This window comes from Ptychodera flava, chromosome 12 (genome assembly GCF_041260155.1).
Source record: "Ptychodera flava strain L36383 chromosome 12, AS_Pfla_20210202, whole genome shotgun sequence".
NCBI classification, from domain to species: domain Eukaryota; kingdom Metazoa; phylum Hemichordata; class Enteropneusta; family Ptychoderidae; genus Ptychodera; species Ptychodera flava.
In genome coordinates, this window is record NC_091939.1 from 9,030,172 (window position 1) to 9,046,829 (window position 16,658).

Here is a 16,658-nt window from a genome sequence, read left to right on the forward strand (position 1 = left end):
GCTGTTTCCAGTCACATGATGGGATGGTTAGTAATAATGCATTGAACGGGATTCAGCTTTTAACACTATGCATTTGCATTTTAAGTAGTCTTGTTCAAAAAGCCTTGGGTTTGTTTCCGGTTTATAAAAAAAATCCTGACATAATTTATCTCCTTGAGAAATATGAATCCTTTTGACAAGCAGTCTAAGATGCTGGAGGTCAACAGCCTCACAACAAATCAATTTGAATCCTTCCAGATTGTTATATGTGGATACGGCATGGTGTTGAAAAAAAATTGAGAAATGTTTTTTCCATTCGACAACCAATTGTAGGAAATTAAGTCACGTTCCATTACCTTAATATTTGCCATTTACAAGGAACAGATGTCATCTTTTGTATAAAGCAAAAATTTATCTCACTCTGAAAAAATGTCAATTCAGTATTTTGTGAATAGAGAAATAGCAGGTGGTTGGGATGAACTCATCTGGGAGAGCTTCTGGCCCGGGATGTTTTAATGAAGAAGAATGAATTTAAATATATGTCAGGACTCAGTTGGGTCACTTCAATTGTCAATATTTCAATTCATTGATAACGTTAACGTAGGCAGTTTGTATACAGCAAAGAAATTGTTGCATGCATTATACTGTGTCATCTGACTCTCTCATTCGAGCACATTTATACTTTGACAGTATTTTAAATCTTGCAAGACCTCTTTTGATGAGGTAAGGACAAGTAATTATTTTCTTATCTTTGTCAGCAAAAGATGTCTGCTGCGACTGTCAAAGCGAGATGTTGAACAAAATGAAATACATCTGTGTCATGTTGCCAGGGCAACAGTTACACTTGAGATGTGAATTATCTTGCTCTCAATCTTCCAGGAATGTGTGTTCACATTTAATTTCCGTCAACTCCCAACACTGTGAGATCGTTATCCAAGAAGTATAGCTATTCATATCGATTTCTGTTGAATTACTTCACTTAAGGTATTTTTGTGTGGATTGTGTTTTTCTTGCGTATTTACACTCAATTCCCAGTGGCGCTGAGCAGTACAGGTACAAACAAAACGTATATCGTAAAAAGTGTAAATTGTGGGATGGTAAATCTGAGAATGTTTGTCCGGATTGCTTGTCTGCGCATGAACTGGAGCAATGTTGGTGCAAGGAAACTTGTTCATTGAAATAAGAGAAATCAGTTGTACGAATGATAAGATATATTGTCTGAAACACAGGTACAGACATATGGTACATGAATAGGAACGGTCACACTTCCGTTAAAATCAACGGTATTTGTCAAACTTTTAGTGATACTTAGAAATTTGGAACTGTTTTTTGCACTTGATGTTGTCAGCTTTATGAACAATGTCATCATCTTAATCATATTCAGATCACCCAGAGCCCCTCGGTTCTCAAAATATACGTCAGAATGATTTAAACGGCAGAAAATTTTAAGGAAATCATAATTGATGTTTAGACGTGTATAGTTGTTAACAAAGGCTGATCTTGCAAAGTGCAAATGTCAAATGACCAAACTGTGAGGTTTTCGTGTGATATTCGTAGAATGCATGATCAACACTTTTTTCAGTTTGTTAATTTTGGTAATGCATCACGTGATTTAGGGAAAAAGCACAAATGTCATACTCACTGTGTCCGTTAGGATCATGAAGAAAAAAGCATGCATTCTCAGTCAGAAATCATGGGATTACAAAAAGTAAAAGATGGGGATTCTTCCACTGGCTGACCATATTTCGTCACAGCCATCAAATACAACGTTCAGTCAACGTTGATGGTGTTTAATACGGCATAATCATGACCATAATGAGCTGCTCTCCAGGATTCTTCTCAACATGTGATGTGTTACTAAAGCTTGGTAGAAATGTGTGTCTCAATATCACGCTACAACTACATAGCTGTATTGTCAGTGATATCAGTATAATATGGTAGAAATTTCAAGGTGTGAAAAGCGGCTTCTCATTACCCTGGTTTCAGCATGCGTTATTGCGTCTTGCCCACTCAGTCAAATCTCAAAATAAGGTGACTTCCACACTCCCAGGTGCCGTCGCTGTTAATAGATTTATCTTCTCAATGTGTACAGGGATTGCAAGTAATGATAGTGCCCAGCTTTGGAGCATTCTGCAGGCAGTGCTTTGTAAATAGGAGATGTTTTTCTTTGGTTTGTAGTATTGATGTCATGTTTGGTATTTTCACTGATGTTGAATTTTCTTGATGTTTACTCAGTGTAAAGAAAAATACTTATAAATATATATACAACAGATTGTTGGATGAAGATTTTGAAAATTGAAAATGTGCTCAGGACAGGCGTATGACATTTGATATCACAAAATCTCCCATACATGTAGATAGGCAAAGCAACATACAAGTGAGAAAACATGTCTCTTAATGATGTAAGCTTCATTTGGTATTATCCTGTGATTACCATGTTGTAATTGTCCTTCTAAAATTAATACCAGTATACATATATCCCAATGTTTGTACAGGTAGAGTTTACGAAAGGGAATTTTATTGTCTTTGAAGTAGATCTGGATGAGTTTATACGTGTAACTGTACACTGCAGCATGAGCTAATCCTTCACTTGATTAACCTATACCGGCAACCTTCCAGTAATACTAAAAGTATCTGTAGATGTATTCTGCATTGCAGTGATAACGCTCAGTGCTCTCGAGAGAAGCGACTTTGACCTTATTTGCGATACAGTAGCCTTAACAGGCATTCTGATATGTCTAAATGGCCTATGCAACCATAATTCAAATCAGGTTCCCACGGGGTCATTCAAAAGTAATCTTTGTGTCAGATTTTTTGCCAATATGTTGGTGCTTACAGTATGCCTTTCAATATCCAGTTTGAAACCCTTCAGATATTTCATAAATGCAAATACTTAACTCTAAATTTTATAAATCTGTTGGAAATAAGTACAAATTAGCTTGTGCGAAAACAATTTTTCATTCTTCTGTGTCAACCATATGGAATTGTGGGACATTTTCAAAACTGGTTGTTGTTTATAGTGATGTAGGCAGGGATGTAATTTCAACTTGTTTTTGACTGTGAAAGATCACAAGTGTTTGAATATGTCATCGTCTAGAATGTTTATTCCAGCATTTTCTCATGGACAGTCACATCTCCATGGACAGTTAGAAATTAATGAATAAGTACTTAAAAATGCAAAGACTTAAAGTGTTTTACAAGTAAATTTTTTTATCTCATTTTTTCGATTTCTTATGTGGTCTTACAAAATTTTTTAAAGTCCCTCGTGAAAATGATCATCCAGATAATGTTAATGACATGGACATTTTATAGAGTTGTGGCATGATTGTTGCACCGACAGCTCTGCAACAGAGCAGTATATTTCAGACCCCAGTGTGATTAAATGACTTGATTTCCTCATTTCATCAGATGCAGTACATAAAAATTGTCATAAAAATTATGACATTATGGCATCAGTAATGGAGCGTAAGGGTTATACATCGTACACCACAGACACTTGGGGTCTGTGTTTCTTCATGCAGATATGCCCTGAGTGGTGATAGGTCCCATGGAGAATCCGTCAGTTTGTCAACTATGTGGACGAAGTTGATTGCGTACAGCAACTTAAGCACATTCATCGGGGTCATTGAAAGAGCAACTGAACAGGATGCCCTTCAAGAATGTCAATGGAAAATATACCCATTTGTCATAGGCAGCTTGAATTCCATTGGTTAATTGTCTGAATGTACTTGTAGTCGGCCATGTTGGTTTTTGCCTATTCAGTATGCCGTTCACAGTTATGTCTGTCTGTTTCATAAAATTGTTCAATCATGACACAGATTTTTATTCGCACCATTTTGAATTTTATATTCAAGAAATACTACTGTGGCATTAAAGTGCATTTGTGCAGTCTGCTGAGTTTTCTATAAAAAGGTAGCATTTTATCAAATTATTGGAAATGTTTTCCTTATCTCCTGTATATGACCTTCGAGTAATAATGGCGACAGAAAAGTAATTTTCCATCTATCCATGATTACACACATGGATCATTAAAGGTAATCAGCGTAATAAAGATGGATGCTTGTTTGATACTTCTTAATCTACACATAGTTTGATCATCAGCCATTAATTTTAATTATTGAGATGTCTACCTGAATCTGACTTGAAGACTGCCGTGTAATGTTCGTGGCAGAGCCTTTTCTGTAGTTATCGTTCCTCTTAAAATAACTTGTGTTTATTTGAAATCATTTTCTTCAGTTTTTGTCTTTTTTTTTTGAAGCAGTAACCCAGACAGTTCACTGCAATTGGCACCTGTGTGTTGTAGTGTGTCGTATCAGAAATCAGGGACTTTAGATGAAAACATTTTTGTTTCTGCAGTTTTGTGTAAATCATCATGTTTTAAACTTCATGTGTTCAACCAAACGAAGCAAATGTACATTATGTCCTTGATACACTGTGTATGCTTTTACTCAAAATTTTAGCGCTAGATGTTTTTGAGATAATTGTGTGTATAACATAACATTTACTTTGGATAATATGTTTGGAATTAAACTTATTTGAACCCAGAGCAATTGTTTGCAGTCTGCTGTCGACAACAAATTTTAACCAGGTGGCTTTTGGACAGGATATGCTAGGGAAGATATGTTAGTAACTTTGCATGAATCTCACTCACTTCTATATTTGAAGTGCTTTTAGCATGAACAAACAACGATAGGATTCGTCACATTTGAAGTCAGTTAGAAAAAAAATGTGTGAAATAAAGGTAAGGTGATATTGTATGCAGTTTGCATACAACCTGGCCTGGTTTCAGAGTTGTGTACTGCAGGATAAGAAAAAAATCTCTTTTTTCATGCAAAACAATTCATCTAGCTGTCATCTTTTGTTAATTAATCAATTTGATGTCAATAAAAAACTCCATTCCTATTCTCTTAATCCGTTGCCTTTAATTATAGCCTGCACATTGCAAGTGAATGGCTGTTTACTTTATTGTGGCACAGTTGGTTATGTTTTGTACAGCAAGTCAGCAGATTCTTATGCGTCCATTCAACTCTTTTATTTGTGTTTGCTTATGGCCCAAAATACAAAAATAGAGCTGATAATTACTGTCAAAATTAAAAAGAGCTTGATTTACAAGTGTAAGATGAAAATACAGGCTCCTCTCTTTTGAAGAACGCTGGTCATTAATTACTGGACATGTTCTTTTTCAAAAGAAATTACTCATCTCCAGCAAATGCACCAAGGCTATTTCTACATGATGCTGCTGCGTGGTGGTCGAAAAATATACTACCCTTACTGAAACAATCGTGACTGTGTTTGTATCCAAATAATTATTTTTATCAGGGTTATCTGAAAACAGCAACGTACCATACCCAGTCATCCCATGAATACATTTAGGCTCTTGGTATTGCTAAATTAGGAAAGTGGATACTGGGTGTGGTATTAATATTTCAGTAGACAATCTCTAATAATTGTTATAGGACCATCATTTATCAACTGGATACTATATTTATGATAGAAAATGGTTTTTGTAATCGTGCTTTACAAATACCCACAACAAATACACAAAGTACTGCTGTGAAGACATATGTATATATATATATATATAACTGCATTGTGAATTTATAATTTATTTTTAGAGCTGAAACAGTTTGGTAGGATATCAAAACTGTGGTGGCAATAGTCAGTTTTCTGTGTCCAGTTACATGTACAGTTACATCCCAACAAAAGAATTTTGCTGTGAATCAATTTGTGAATTAGGTAGTGAGGTCGCGATCCAGGTGTTTGAAGCTCATCTTCATTGTTTTGTTGTATAGGTTTTAATTATTTGAACATGATTTGGCCTCAGTGTTATTTACTGTCTGTAGACTCAAATGGGCTTCTTCCTGCCCGGGTTAGGAATTTGTTATTGCGCACAGCTGTGTTTAAAAGTGTACATTAAATATACCGATGGACATTAATTACACATTATGCCATGTGCTGGGCAGAGTGATGAAATACAAATTCAAACAAAAATTTGTGAGTATTTTCTGTGAACAGTCGCAAGTCTGTCATTTTATGCAGGTCAGGTTAAAAGTTTCTTGCTTATACTGTTGCTGTCACTTATTTTGTTGCCCAAATGCAATATAAGGCTGGCCCAAATAAAAAAAATGCACTTTTCAAGCGTAGCATAACCGGCTAAATCTGCCAGTGTTTGACATGTCCCTTTTTAAGGTGGTTCAGTTCTTCCACAATGAAAATAGAAGTAATGGATTAAAAGGACTTATTTTACATCGCGGTTTCAATATTTTGGTTCCAGTGGCTTACAGTTCACAATTACCAAACTGAATTTAGATGATGGTATGCTAAACATTTGACAATGTACGGATTAAGCTATTTCCAGAGTAAGATGGATGGATTGATAGATTTGATGGATGTCTATCCGTGAAGTGTCAAAATTATATTAAAAGTCCCTGAATGAGTAGCCATTTTTGAACTGTAATTTATCATATTTTTGGAGTTGTCAGGAGCACAAGTCAGACTTTTGACAAAACTCCATCGGTACTTGGTTGAAAAAAAAAGAAATAATAATAGATGTCACTGTGTCAAGCAGTCAAATAAAATGATGTGTTTCAGCAAGTACTGTGAAGCAGCTCATACTAAATGAATTAAAAGTATATTGCTTGCAATTGTCATAATATTGGCACTATTGATTCTGTTGATGTTGGATTTTCCTCAGTGCACAGGTCTCTGACAGAAGAAATTGATTACATTTTCCAGGGTAGTATTTTTTCTCCGACAGCAAAATACAGTTTCTCCTCCGCAATAATACTGTTCTCATTTTGTTCAAGTCGATTCGTGACCACTTTGTCATGATTCCAGAAAAAGTTGGAGACACGCTGTCTTCCAAAAGCAAATTGCTGAATAGAAAGTGTGCTTCCAGTATTATTACAGTGTGTCACTGTCTTTGTGAAACCAGTTGCTGTTGCTCAATTTTCAGTATAGTGAGGGATTCACTTATATGACCTGGTCTCCGTTTGCGCTTTACTCTAACCGCAAATTTCCGTGTAATCTCTGTTGCCAATTTAAGTCCCCAGAAAGGAAAATTGGAGGAGTGAGAGGGTTTTTTGAGTTGTTCGTACCAATCCCATCTTTGAATGTCAGCAGAAATGTTTCCGAACAATTTGTTATGAATAATACATCAGGCTGACCAATGTACTGTGGCAAGCAAACTTTGGTGAATCATGTATATACTGAAGGTGTATCCAGACATAAGCCACGATAATTGCCCACATCAGCAGAGAAATATGATAGATTGGATCTTGTTCATTTCTAGAATAACACCTTTTGAAATATGGTCATCGAATAGTTGACGTGTATAGTATTCACTTTCACCGAATTAAAAAAAAACTACCTAACCATTTCGGTGATTTACAGGCCTTGCAATTGTCCATATGGCGAATTTGAGAATGGTACAGACAAACAGTCAAATTAGGCTCTCTAGTTACTTTTTAAATACCAAATGGATATTTTTATCGTTCTTCATTGGTGGATTCTGTGCCATATTGTGAATACTGGAGTTGTTTAGATCAGTATACAGTACTACATCATCAGTGATAGCCAATCTTTTCAAGTTTACCGGTATGTCGTTTTCTGGTTTTTTTTTCGTGGGTGGACACTCACTAAATCTAGCCAGGTTGAAATGGCATGTGGATTTGTCCAAGATCAAGGTAACCTTTGGATACTGTTAGCCAAACAGTGACATCTGAAATAGCTATTAAATGTAATGTTTTACCAACTGGCAGAGTATAAACAAACTGACAAGATAGGGGGAACCTTTTTACCCAATGTGAGTGAATATTTTGCTGGCATCAGTCGCTATATTTGAAGAGGTTTTCCATCAAATGTTCTGTAGATCAATCACTGTCCACTGTCAACCATTGCGACCTCATTCTGGATACTGACCTTACGTGCTCCCCTTTTCTCATAATAAATTATTCGAAGATGAGAGTGATGAGTGTAGAGGGCGCTGTATTCAAGCCTTTCCATTTTACCACTTTCAGGTCAGGGAAGGTTTACTCTGTCACAAATATGGTGCACAATCTCTGGTTTACCTGATAGAGCTACCTGGTTTGAACTTGAACAATATGATGCATGTACTATTAGGTAGACTATACTCATCACCAACAGAATGTTTATAAGTTTAATTGAGCAGTATATCACGAAATTCCATAAACACAGCCATTTCAAACTTCTTTTATGTTTTTTTTTTGGTCAACATTGGCAGCAGGACTGTTTACTACTTCTTCATGAGAAGTTTCTACTCAAAGCCTTAAGTAGTGGTTTTACCAAAATAAACATTAGCTTTTCGGGTACATTACCAGTCCAGTGTGATTCTGTGAATTTGTTACCAAAGATGACCTGCTGTATATCAGATTCAAATAATGTTATCGAAATCTGCAATAATCCAATGGTGTCCTCCACGCACTGAAAAGGACATTCCACATACTGAGTATTGACAAGATTTCTTTGAAAACGTTTCAGGGAAAACAACTGTTCAGAACAAAATGCCGTCCCCATTTCCTTGACCTAGCTTTTTGAAATGAAAAGAAATAATGACACCGGGCATATTGGTGAAAAATTAGCAAAATTAAGAAACCCATGCCTTGTACATGATATTCCTGTATTTACTGTTGTAAGGGTACACTCACTGCTGTAGAGCTGTTCCATCTTCTGCTGTCACACCCCCAGGAAGGGCAAGGTAATTCAACAAATGAACCCGATAACAGAGAAACGACTGTCTCAATTTAATTTGGTTTACCCACAGTAAATTTCAGAATTGGCCATTTCATAATGCTATGGTGATTGCTGCTAAAAATATTTCACTCCTTGTACTTTTAGCAAGAGCTCATTACAAAATAAAGGGATTTTTTAAATATAGTGCTTGTCCATGTGTTAGGATTGTGTTTTGTTTGCAGTGATGACAAAGTCAAGGTTTCGAGAGGGTAAGGTACATGTACATTGGCTTGATGCGTTTGTTGTTTCTGAATTAAATGGATCAGTGCTGATGTCCACGCCTGTTGTAATGCGCTTGTCAGCGATCTGTTTTTTCCAGGTACATGTCGTGTTTGTTCATCACCCGCTCCTTTGCATACAGTTTAGCTCATTTTCTGAGCATTGAGTGTTTATTTCGCTGAAGAGAAAAAGGGAACAACTATTGCATTTACAAAAGAAACAGATGTTTTGTGATTTTTTTGTGTGAAATAGTTTATACCGTGAATAATTGTTTCATGTGGGGTTCCTGTTTAAGGGACGCATCAAGCAGTCTATTTAAAAACTGTGCACACAGGGTGTTTGCAAATAGGTGTGCCCAGGTGACATAGATGTACAGTGTACTTTGTACACAAGGTGACATCAGTTTTACTATATGACAAACGATAATTTACTTTAACTGCAATTACCCAGACCCAGTTTACAGGGAACAAGGTATACATCATTAGAACTTTGGAGGGGGAGTAATTGGAATTTTAGAATGAGAAAATCATGTTTCTCATTCTACAATTTTACAGATTCTTTAGAGCCCACGCCCATAAATGAACGTTAATGGTGAGGGCAGAGTCTGTTATTTCCATTATATTATCAACGAACACAAGAAAACCGTCAAAATTTATGAAAATTTCCCACGCAAAAGACAATGGGACATCAGAGTTGTTAGCAAGAGCAATGAAATGTCAAGCTCGCCGCAAAATATTTGCAAATCCGGAGATTTTTTGGGCAAAAGTGTCTAAACCTGACCAACAAGTGCCCCATTTTATTTTGTGATTGATTATGATCTTTGCACAGATAAAAATTTACATTTTAGCTGTATTGAAGTTACGATGTTTGCGAAATTTATATTCATGGGCATATAAACAAACCATTACTGCTGTGTATTTGTGGTCAGTCACGTGGTTCAGCTCGACCAATTAAAACGGGAGGGAAAGGGCATGGTAATATAATGCATAATTGGTGGTGATTGCTTTGTTGTGGTATCAGCTATTTCAAGAAAAGACAAGTGTCACCTGTTGATTTGGAAAATTAACAATTTCCTCCCAAACTATGTATGGTAACCTTGAGGGAATTATAGCATGCACATGCGAAGAAACAAGTGGCACCACCTAATTTGCATACATACATCATTCATCTTACACATAACAATCAGATCATTCCGGTGGTATTTAATGATACATGCCATGTTTAATTACACTGGTGATTAGCGCCAAACTTTCCAGCTGTTTCCATTTCCAGCAGACTGTGAAAAAATCAATGCTTAATTTACACGAGATTGTCCTGAGTCCAGACGGATTCACATCATGTCATCAGAACAACATCTGAATTTGATGCGGATTTAATGAGTTCATGTCTGCTATGGGCAGGACACACAGGTATAGACCTCACTGTGTAAATTGTAAATTGGGTATTTGAAATTCAAGTCTGTGAATTGATTTAATACGATGTTTGAGCAAAACTGATGGTATCATTAAAAAGAAGAAAGATGAATCATCGTGGTTGTTTTATCAAATACAACGATTAAAATGTTGATGCAACATCGTGATAATTCATTTGGAAGATTATGCATCGCTTGTCACACAAACTCTTCATAACCTTTTCTGCTAGTCTGCATGTATCATATTACTGACTGCAGACAACCGATACAATAAATATTTCACGACTCCATCAAATATTCTATATCAATTTTACAGGCATTGGCACTGCGTACGATGAATAATTGAAGCAATTCTAGTCAGATGTACATGAGAGATTAGGCAAACGACAAATATCAAGGGATTGCCCCGATCCTGTGCCTCTCTCTAGTGACCGCCTGTCTTGCACACCCACACCCTGCTACCAAGGTTTTCCTTGACCTAATGTTGGCTTGCTCTGTTGTTAATTTGCACTTATTGTACAGTGAAAGTGCAAGGAGAACCAACGAGACCACTTTGTACATGAATTCTTAAATGAAATAAACGAAAATAATGTAGATATTTTCTGCGTTATTTTTTTTTCTGTTAATTTCCCACAATGCCATTGTTCTGTTCCATCAGTTCTGTCATGAAGTACCATTAATGGCTGCAGAGAACCTTCCCTTGAACTTGTAGAATCAACTTGACCCTTTCTAGGACAGCTTTTGCCTGGTAGAAGTTTGCACATACATGTAGAGCAACATCTGTTGAAAAGTGAAGCGTTTATTTATCTGACTTTTTTAGAAAAGTCAAAACCTAAGATGCTGACTGCTAGAGGGTTCAAGTGCAGGTGAAAATTTTTTACACTATAACTGCTCTTTGACTGCGGTGGGAGGATGTACACGTTGGCTAGGATGGAGAATTATGCGGAATGTTCGCCTTGTCGCATGGCTAACAAGGCGTAAGATAATTACGGTAATACTTATAGCACAAAGCAAGATGCAGTGTGCAGCGTCATGCAACCTCCAGGCAGTTTTCATAAATACCATTTTCCTGACATGGCATTGCATGTAAGTCTGGGTGGTCTCTGAACTGGTTTGTTAAACGGAACGAAGCTGTGACACGTACTTGACAAGTTTCAGAATTTCTCTCTTGTTGAAATTTCTGGTGTATTATTATCATCTAAACGGCATGTTGGCACCAGAAAGGATGTTGAAATTCCCAATATTTGCCGTCCAGAATTTCTGTTCGGTATAACCTTTTCTTTAGGATGTCATTGAAAGTGAGGCATTTTCACAAACATGGATGTGGAACACAATGTCCATCTTTGCGGAATTGCTTTGTTGAGCTGACAGGTCGGAATTTCAAGTTCTGATTAAGAAAATATTAGATAGCAGGCCCTACGAGCTGTGGAGATAGAGTATGTAGAGGGGGAAGTCATTGTCAAAACTCATTGACCCTTGAACCATGACCCCTTGGTGACCTATGACACCAGGCAGGTCCTTTTCAAGAATACATCAGGTTTCATCATTGCTAGGTGAATGTTGTAAATTGTAAGGCTGATATGGACACCCTAACTCTGTGAAAATTTGTAATTTCTTTCTGCTGGACCCACTATTATTCATAATGCTCACCAAACTCATTTTGTTTCATTATTAGTGAAATTATTTATATGTTTTCAGACCACAAACTTTAAGCCCTGTTCAAAAATCAGAATTTGTCTCGCTACAGCCAGTAGACCTGCAATATTAGGGATTGCTGTGTGTGGTTAAGAATATGGAAATGTGGAAAAATACATAAAAACATTTAAAAAGTTCATAAATCAGTAATGTAAATAATACGTAGGAATGTATTTAAAGTTATGGCAAGTGCCTCTTCAAGCTGCGACTGCCTCTGCATGGTGCAAGTAAATATACATAATCATTTATCAAAGGTAAAATATGGCAGAAAACCAGGTGTTAACAAACCCGGACATGGGAGATGTGACCTCAGCAATTTTTCAAATCGGAGCAGTGTTTCTTAGTTGTGTCTGATAACGGGGATGTTCAATATCTGTCGTTTGTTTCTGTATATATGAACTTTGTCAGGGGAATAAAGTTTCATTTTAATAGATTAAGCATGGCCAGATAAAATTAGTTTTGATTGTGTGTTTGGTATTGGTTGCCAAGTGTTGCATACATGTACCTGCATGATGCTAAAGTTACATCTAATTTCCAAAGCAGCAGCAGGGAAACTTTCAGACAATGTTGAAGGTACATAAGATCAAATTGCTTTCCATCCTAAATTACAGTACCGGTAGTTCCCATGTCTGTTTGCCAGTGCACATATGGACAGTAATATAATTTTATTTATGGCTTGTCAATGGGGATAGCTTCCCAAATCCTATATTACTTTGTTTGTGTGGTTTGCCAGATTGCTAATGGTACCAGATAGTTGTATATTAGCCCCTGACTGGTCTAGTGAACCTGTAGAATTTAAATTACAGGGAAAATGTGTATAGGAGTGTAGTACTCTGTCAAACGTAAAATATTGATCATCAAAACCAAATATGTCACAGAATTTGAATTTATTTCTTGACTTAAAATGAAGACAAACCAACATACAAACCTAACCACATTGCTTGGAACCAAAATTAACTTAAATGTCAGTTAAAAAAACCTGCATTTCACGGCAAAATATGGTTGTCATTATCCTGGTACATTCAAAATGGAGCAAATGTTTATCATATATTCTGTACATTGGAGCATTGTATTATCATAAATGTTAATTAACGTGTCTTTTCTCCAGTTAAATAAAAACTTATTGTTTTAGCTTTTAATTTGAGTCTTTTCTGGTTCAAAAACAATTCAGTCTTTAGTGTCCTTCATTATGAAAGCTATCAGTGATCTATAAAAACATTTAAGTTCATCATGTAATTTGCCTTTGTGAAAACCGTGGCATGCTCTTATACATGTTATTTCCGTCAACAGCTTGTTATCAACATTTCGTACAAATCAGAGCTTGGTGAGCTTTCTCTCTTTTATAGGCATTCTCAACCATATTTCAGCAACACATGATATCCTTCTGGATATCTGTTGTAGTTTTTCACACCGTTTTCTCTCTAGAGAGAGGTCAAGATACGAACATCTTTTCCTGTTTGTTTGAAATTTGAATATGAAAAAAAGGGCATCAACTCATTGTGTACTGAGAAGAGGGATTCATTGTATACAAAGTCCCAAGGCACATGAACTGAAAACAGAAAAATGACAGATGTGAATGGTGTTGCAGAGTTTACCAGAAAAATCTCACACTTGTCTTTCCGTTTCATTTTTTGTGACACAGATCAAAGAGTATGAGAAGATGGATACAGAGGAGGACAGACTCAAAAAAGCCAGACAAATATATGATAAATACATCATGAAAGAACTACTATCATGTTCACATGTGAGTACATTGCTTAATGGCCTTTTCAAATAATGCAAAATGTACTGAAAGTATGGTGGGCTGCTGCGTCATCTTGTGTATGCCTACACATACTGAGTAGATTTCTCCATGCATGACCTTTTGACCTTTTGATACTTTGATGATTTTTGACAGTCCTCTTTGAAGAAGTGGTTGTCAAAGTCGGTATCGAAATTTATTTGTCTTTGCATAGGATGGCAACATCATGACCGATCTTAGCCTGAAATCCAGCTGGTTATGTTACTGAGATCTGTGAAAGTCACAGCCAGAAAAAAATGACTGGCTAGGTTGTAGACTGGCAAAGCCTGCAACACAGATTACACACTAATCTGGTATACTCCCATGAGTAGGTCATGCGTTGGTTGACATGCATGGTAGGAAGCACTCACGTGAAGGTTCTTAACATTTCCATTTCCTTACCACATTTTATGGGCAATATGCTACTGTAGCTGTATTTACCAGTGGAACTACTAGTACGTGTTCATTCACTGGTATCTGCTCTTCTCAGAAACATTCCATAGGTAAACATTCTCTCCAAATATTGCAGAATTTTTCAGATGTGTTTTTGCCAGTAAATTCATTGCATTATAACATAAAATGTTGAAAAGAAATAGAATAATTTTTCCTTTTTACTGTAAAAACATATTTGAGTATTAAAAATTGACACTTTGGCAACCACAATTATTGTGTGTATACCATTTCCATCTTCTCATTATATCAAGTATCGCTTGATTATTTCCTATCTACAATTAATATAATTGTTGATTTCCATTGAAATAATATAATAAGTTTTTGAAAGCTTTGTAAGATGGATGGCACAAGGGGTAAATCATGAGATCATTCTGCAGATCATCTTTTGCAGTTCTGGCAATGTTCTGCAACCCAAAACTCCAAGTGGTAACCATAGCATTAACCCAGCACAAGAGAAGCAACTTCCGATTCTATGTGGGTATACTATGCTATGTTTTACCTGGGCCATATCTTCTGTGAAAGTGACAAAATGGTCCAGTCAGCCATTGTCTCATTTTATTACCATAATCAAATGTGCAAAATGGCTTTGTTTGAGAGCCAATCTATGCAAACAAACATCGCTGAATTGTTAGAATACCTTTGTCGTCTCATGGGTAAGAATGTCCTTCCAAGAGGGACAGGCAGCCATTATAATATTCCTGGACCAGATGACCTTTTCGGAGTAATTATCCAAGTAATCAGTCACGACAGCCCAAATCAAAATTGAATTTTGCTGTAATTAAAGTAAAAAAGCTTTGCGCAAAGTGATAGTTATCACTCATTTGACAGAAATAATCATTTCAGCTCAATACCCTAATTGATTTACCTTGCCTTTCAATGGCGATATTAATGGATTAAATTTCATTGATTTTCATTGGCAAGGCCATTATGGAGAGAGATGGATCATGTCTGTTGATAATGAAACAGTGGTTAGCTTCCAATCATGTGCTCGGTTTACTTCAGAGGACACAGGTGCTTGGAGTGTTCAGAATACTGTTATGTCAAAAGGGGAAAGGTACAACATGGTTTTGCCCCCGTAAGGCCGATATAATTCAACTTACCTGTATATCAGTGCACACGGTCAAGTAACCACCATGGATCGATAGATGAACACCTTTGATGCTTGGTGTACAAGTCTGACACATGCTCTAATCATGATTTGGTAAATCAGTTTTATTTTTGACAAAACAATCTCCTTGTTCACCAGCCCACTGCTCGTTCATACGCATGTGTGCGTGCAACAACTGTGGAAACTGGTGGTCAGGAGGTTGTTGAGCGGGCAGTGTGATTAAATCCTGGTTCACTCATTCCAAACTTGGGCATTAAGCAAAAGAGGCATTGAGCTATTGGGTGCAGACCCCGGATACAACTGTAAATGTCATACTTTATGTGGTTTGTGGTCTAGAGGGCATACTTTCCTTTTTGTTTCTGCATATACATGTGCCATTTTGGACACTTGGAATGCCTGTGGCAGAGGATGAGAAAGTCCCTCAGTTATTTGAAGTTATTCAGTTTTGATCTACCATGTTTCTGTCTGTTACAGCCGGTACCCTATTAGATTTTATAAGATTTCCCCGGTCATATTATAAAAGGTTTCTCCTGTTACATAAACGCAATGCTATCAGGGAGATGACAGAAATGCTAGAGGTTCTCACACATTAATACCAATCTTCCAAAGTTAAGCAAAAACACTGACATATTTATTGAAAAAAGCCACTGCAGAGACGTCATAGTATGGGCTCAAAAAATTAATGCATGCAGATAATTCCAACGTGTTACAAGCAGACAAGGTTTCTGCGACACTTAGAGTAATAAAAAACAAATTGAAAATTGAAAAGATTTATTTCCAGGTTTCTATATCTGACAATATGCACAGAGTGTACAAATCTGCTGCATTTCATCAATTGTCGGTCAAGCACAAAAATTAACTTTGTCAATTTAGTTTACTTGGTCCCTAGCATTGAATACCGCAGGAAAAATAGCCAGTGGTGTTCTGTGATCACTTTCGGGGTCAAAGGGTAACTGTGAACAGGTGGTAGGGTTGGAGGACACATGTTTTGTTTATTGATGAATTCTCTAGAATATCGTTATGTGTGCATACTGTCGTACGTTTACTGCCAATGATTCAATAAATTAGCATGTGTTTCTTAAACACCAACTGTAAATTATCGTTGTGTTTGCCTTTTTCTGTGGCTGAAAGCTGGCTCTACAGCTCAGAATGCTCAAGTGATTGGTATACTGCTTTTGTATTGAGAAATAAAAATGTCAGAACTTTGAAGAGTAATTGTGTTCCTGTCCTAAACAATCGTGCAACATCCCTTGTAACAATTG

General features: G+C 36.6%; 1 protein-coding gene across 1 annotated transcript in view; it reads left to right on the forward strand.

The window, feature by feature from the left end:
• The window catches only part of LOC139144908 (G protein-coupled receptor kinase 3-like), a 135,301-nt gene that overhangs the window by 56,637 nt on the left and 62,006 nt on the right, over positions 1–16,658 (forward strand). The window contains 1 exon segment of the mRNA XM_070715734.1: positions 13,698–13,799. Coding sequence (XP_070571835.1) covers positions 13,698–13,799 — 102 coding nt within the window.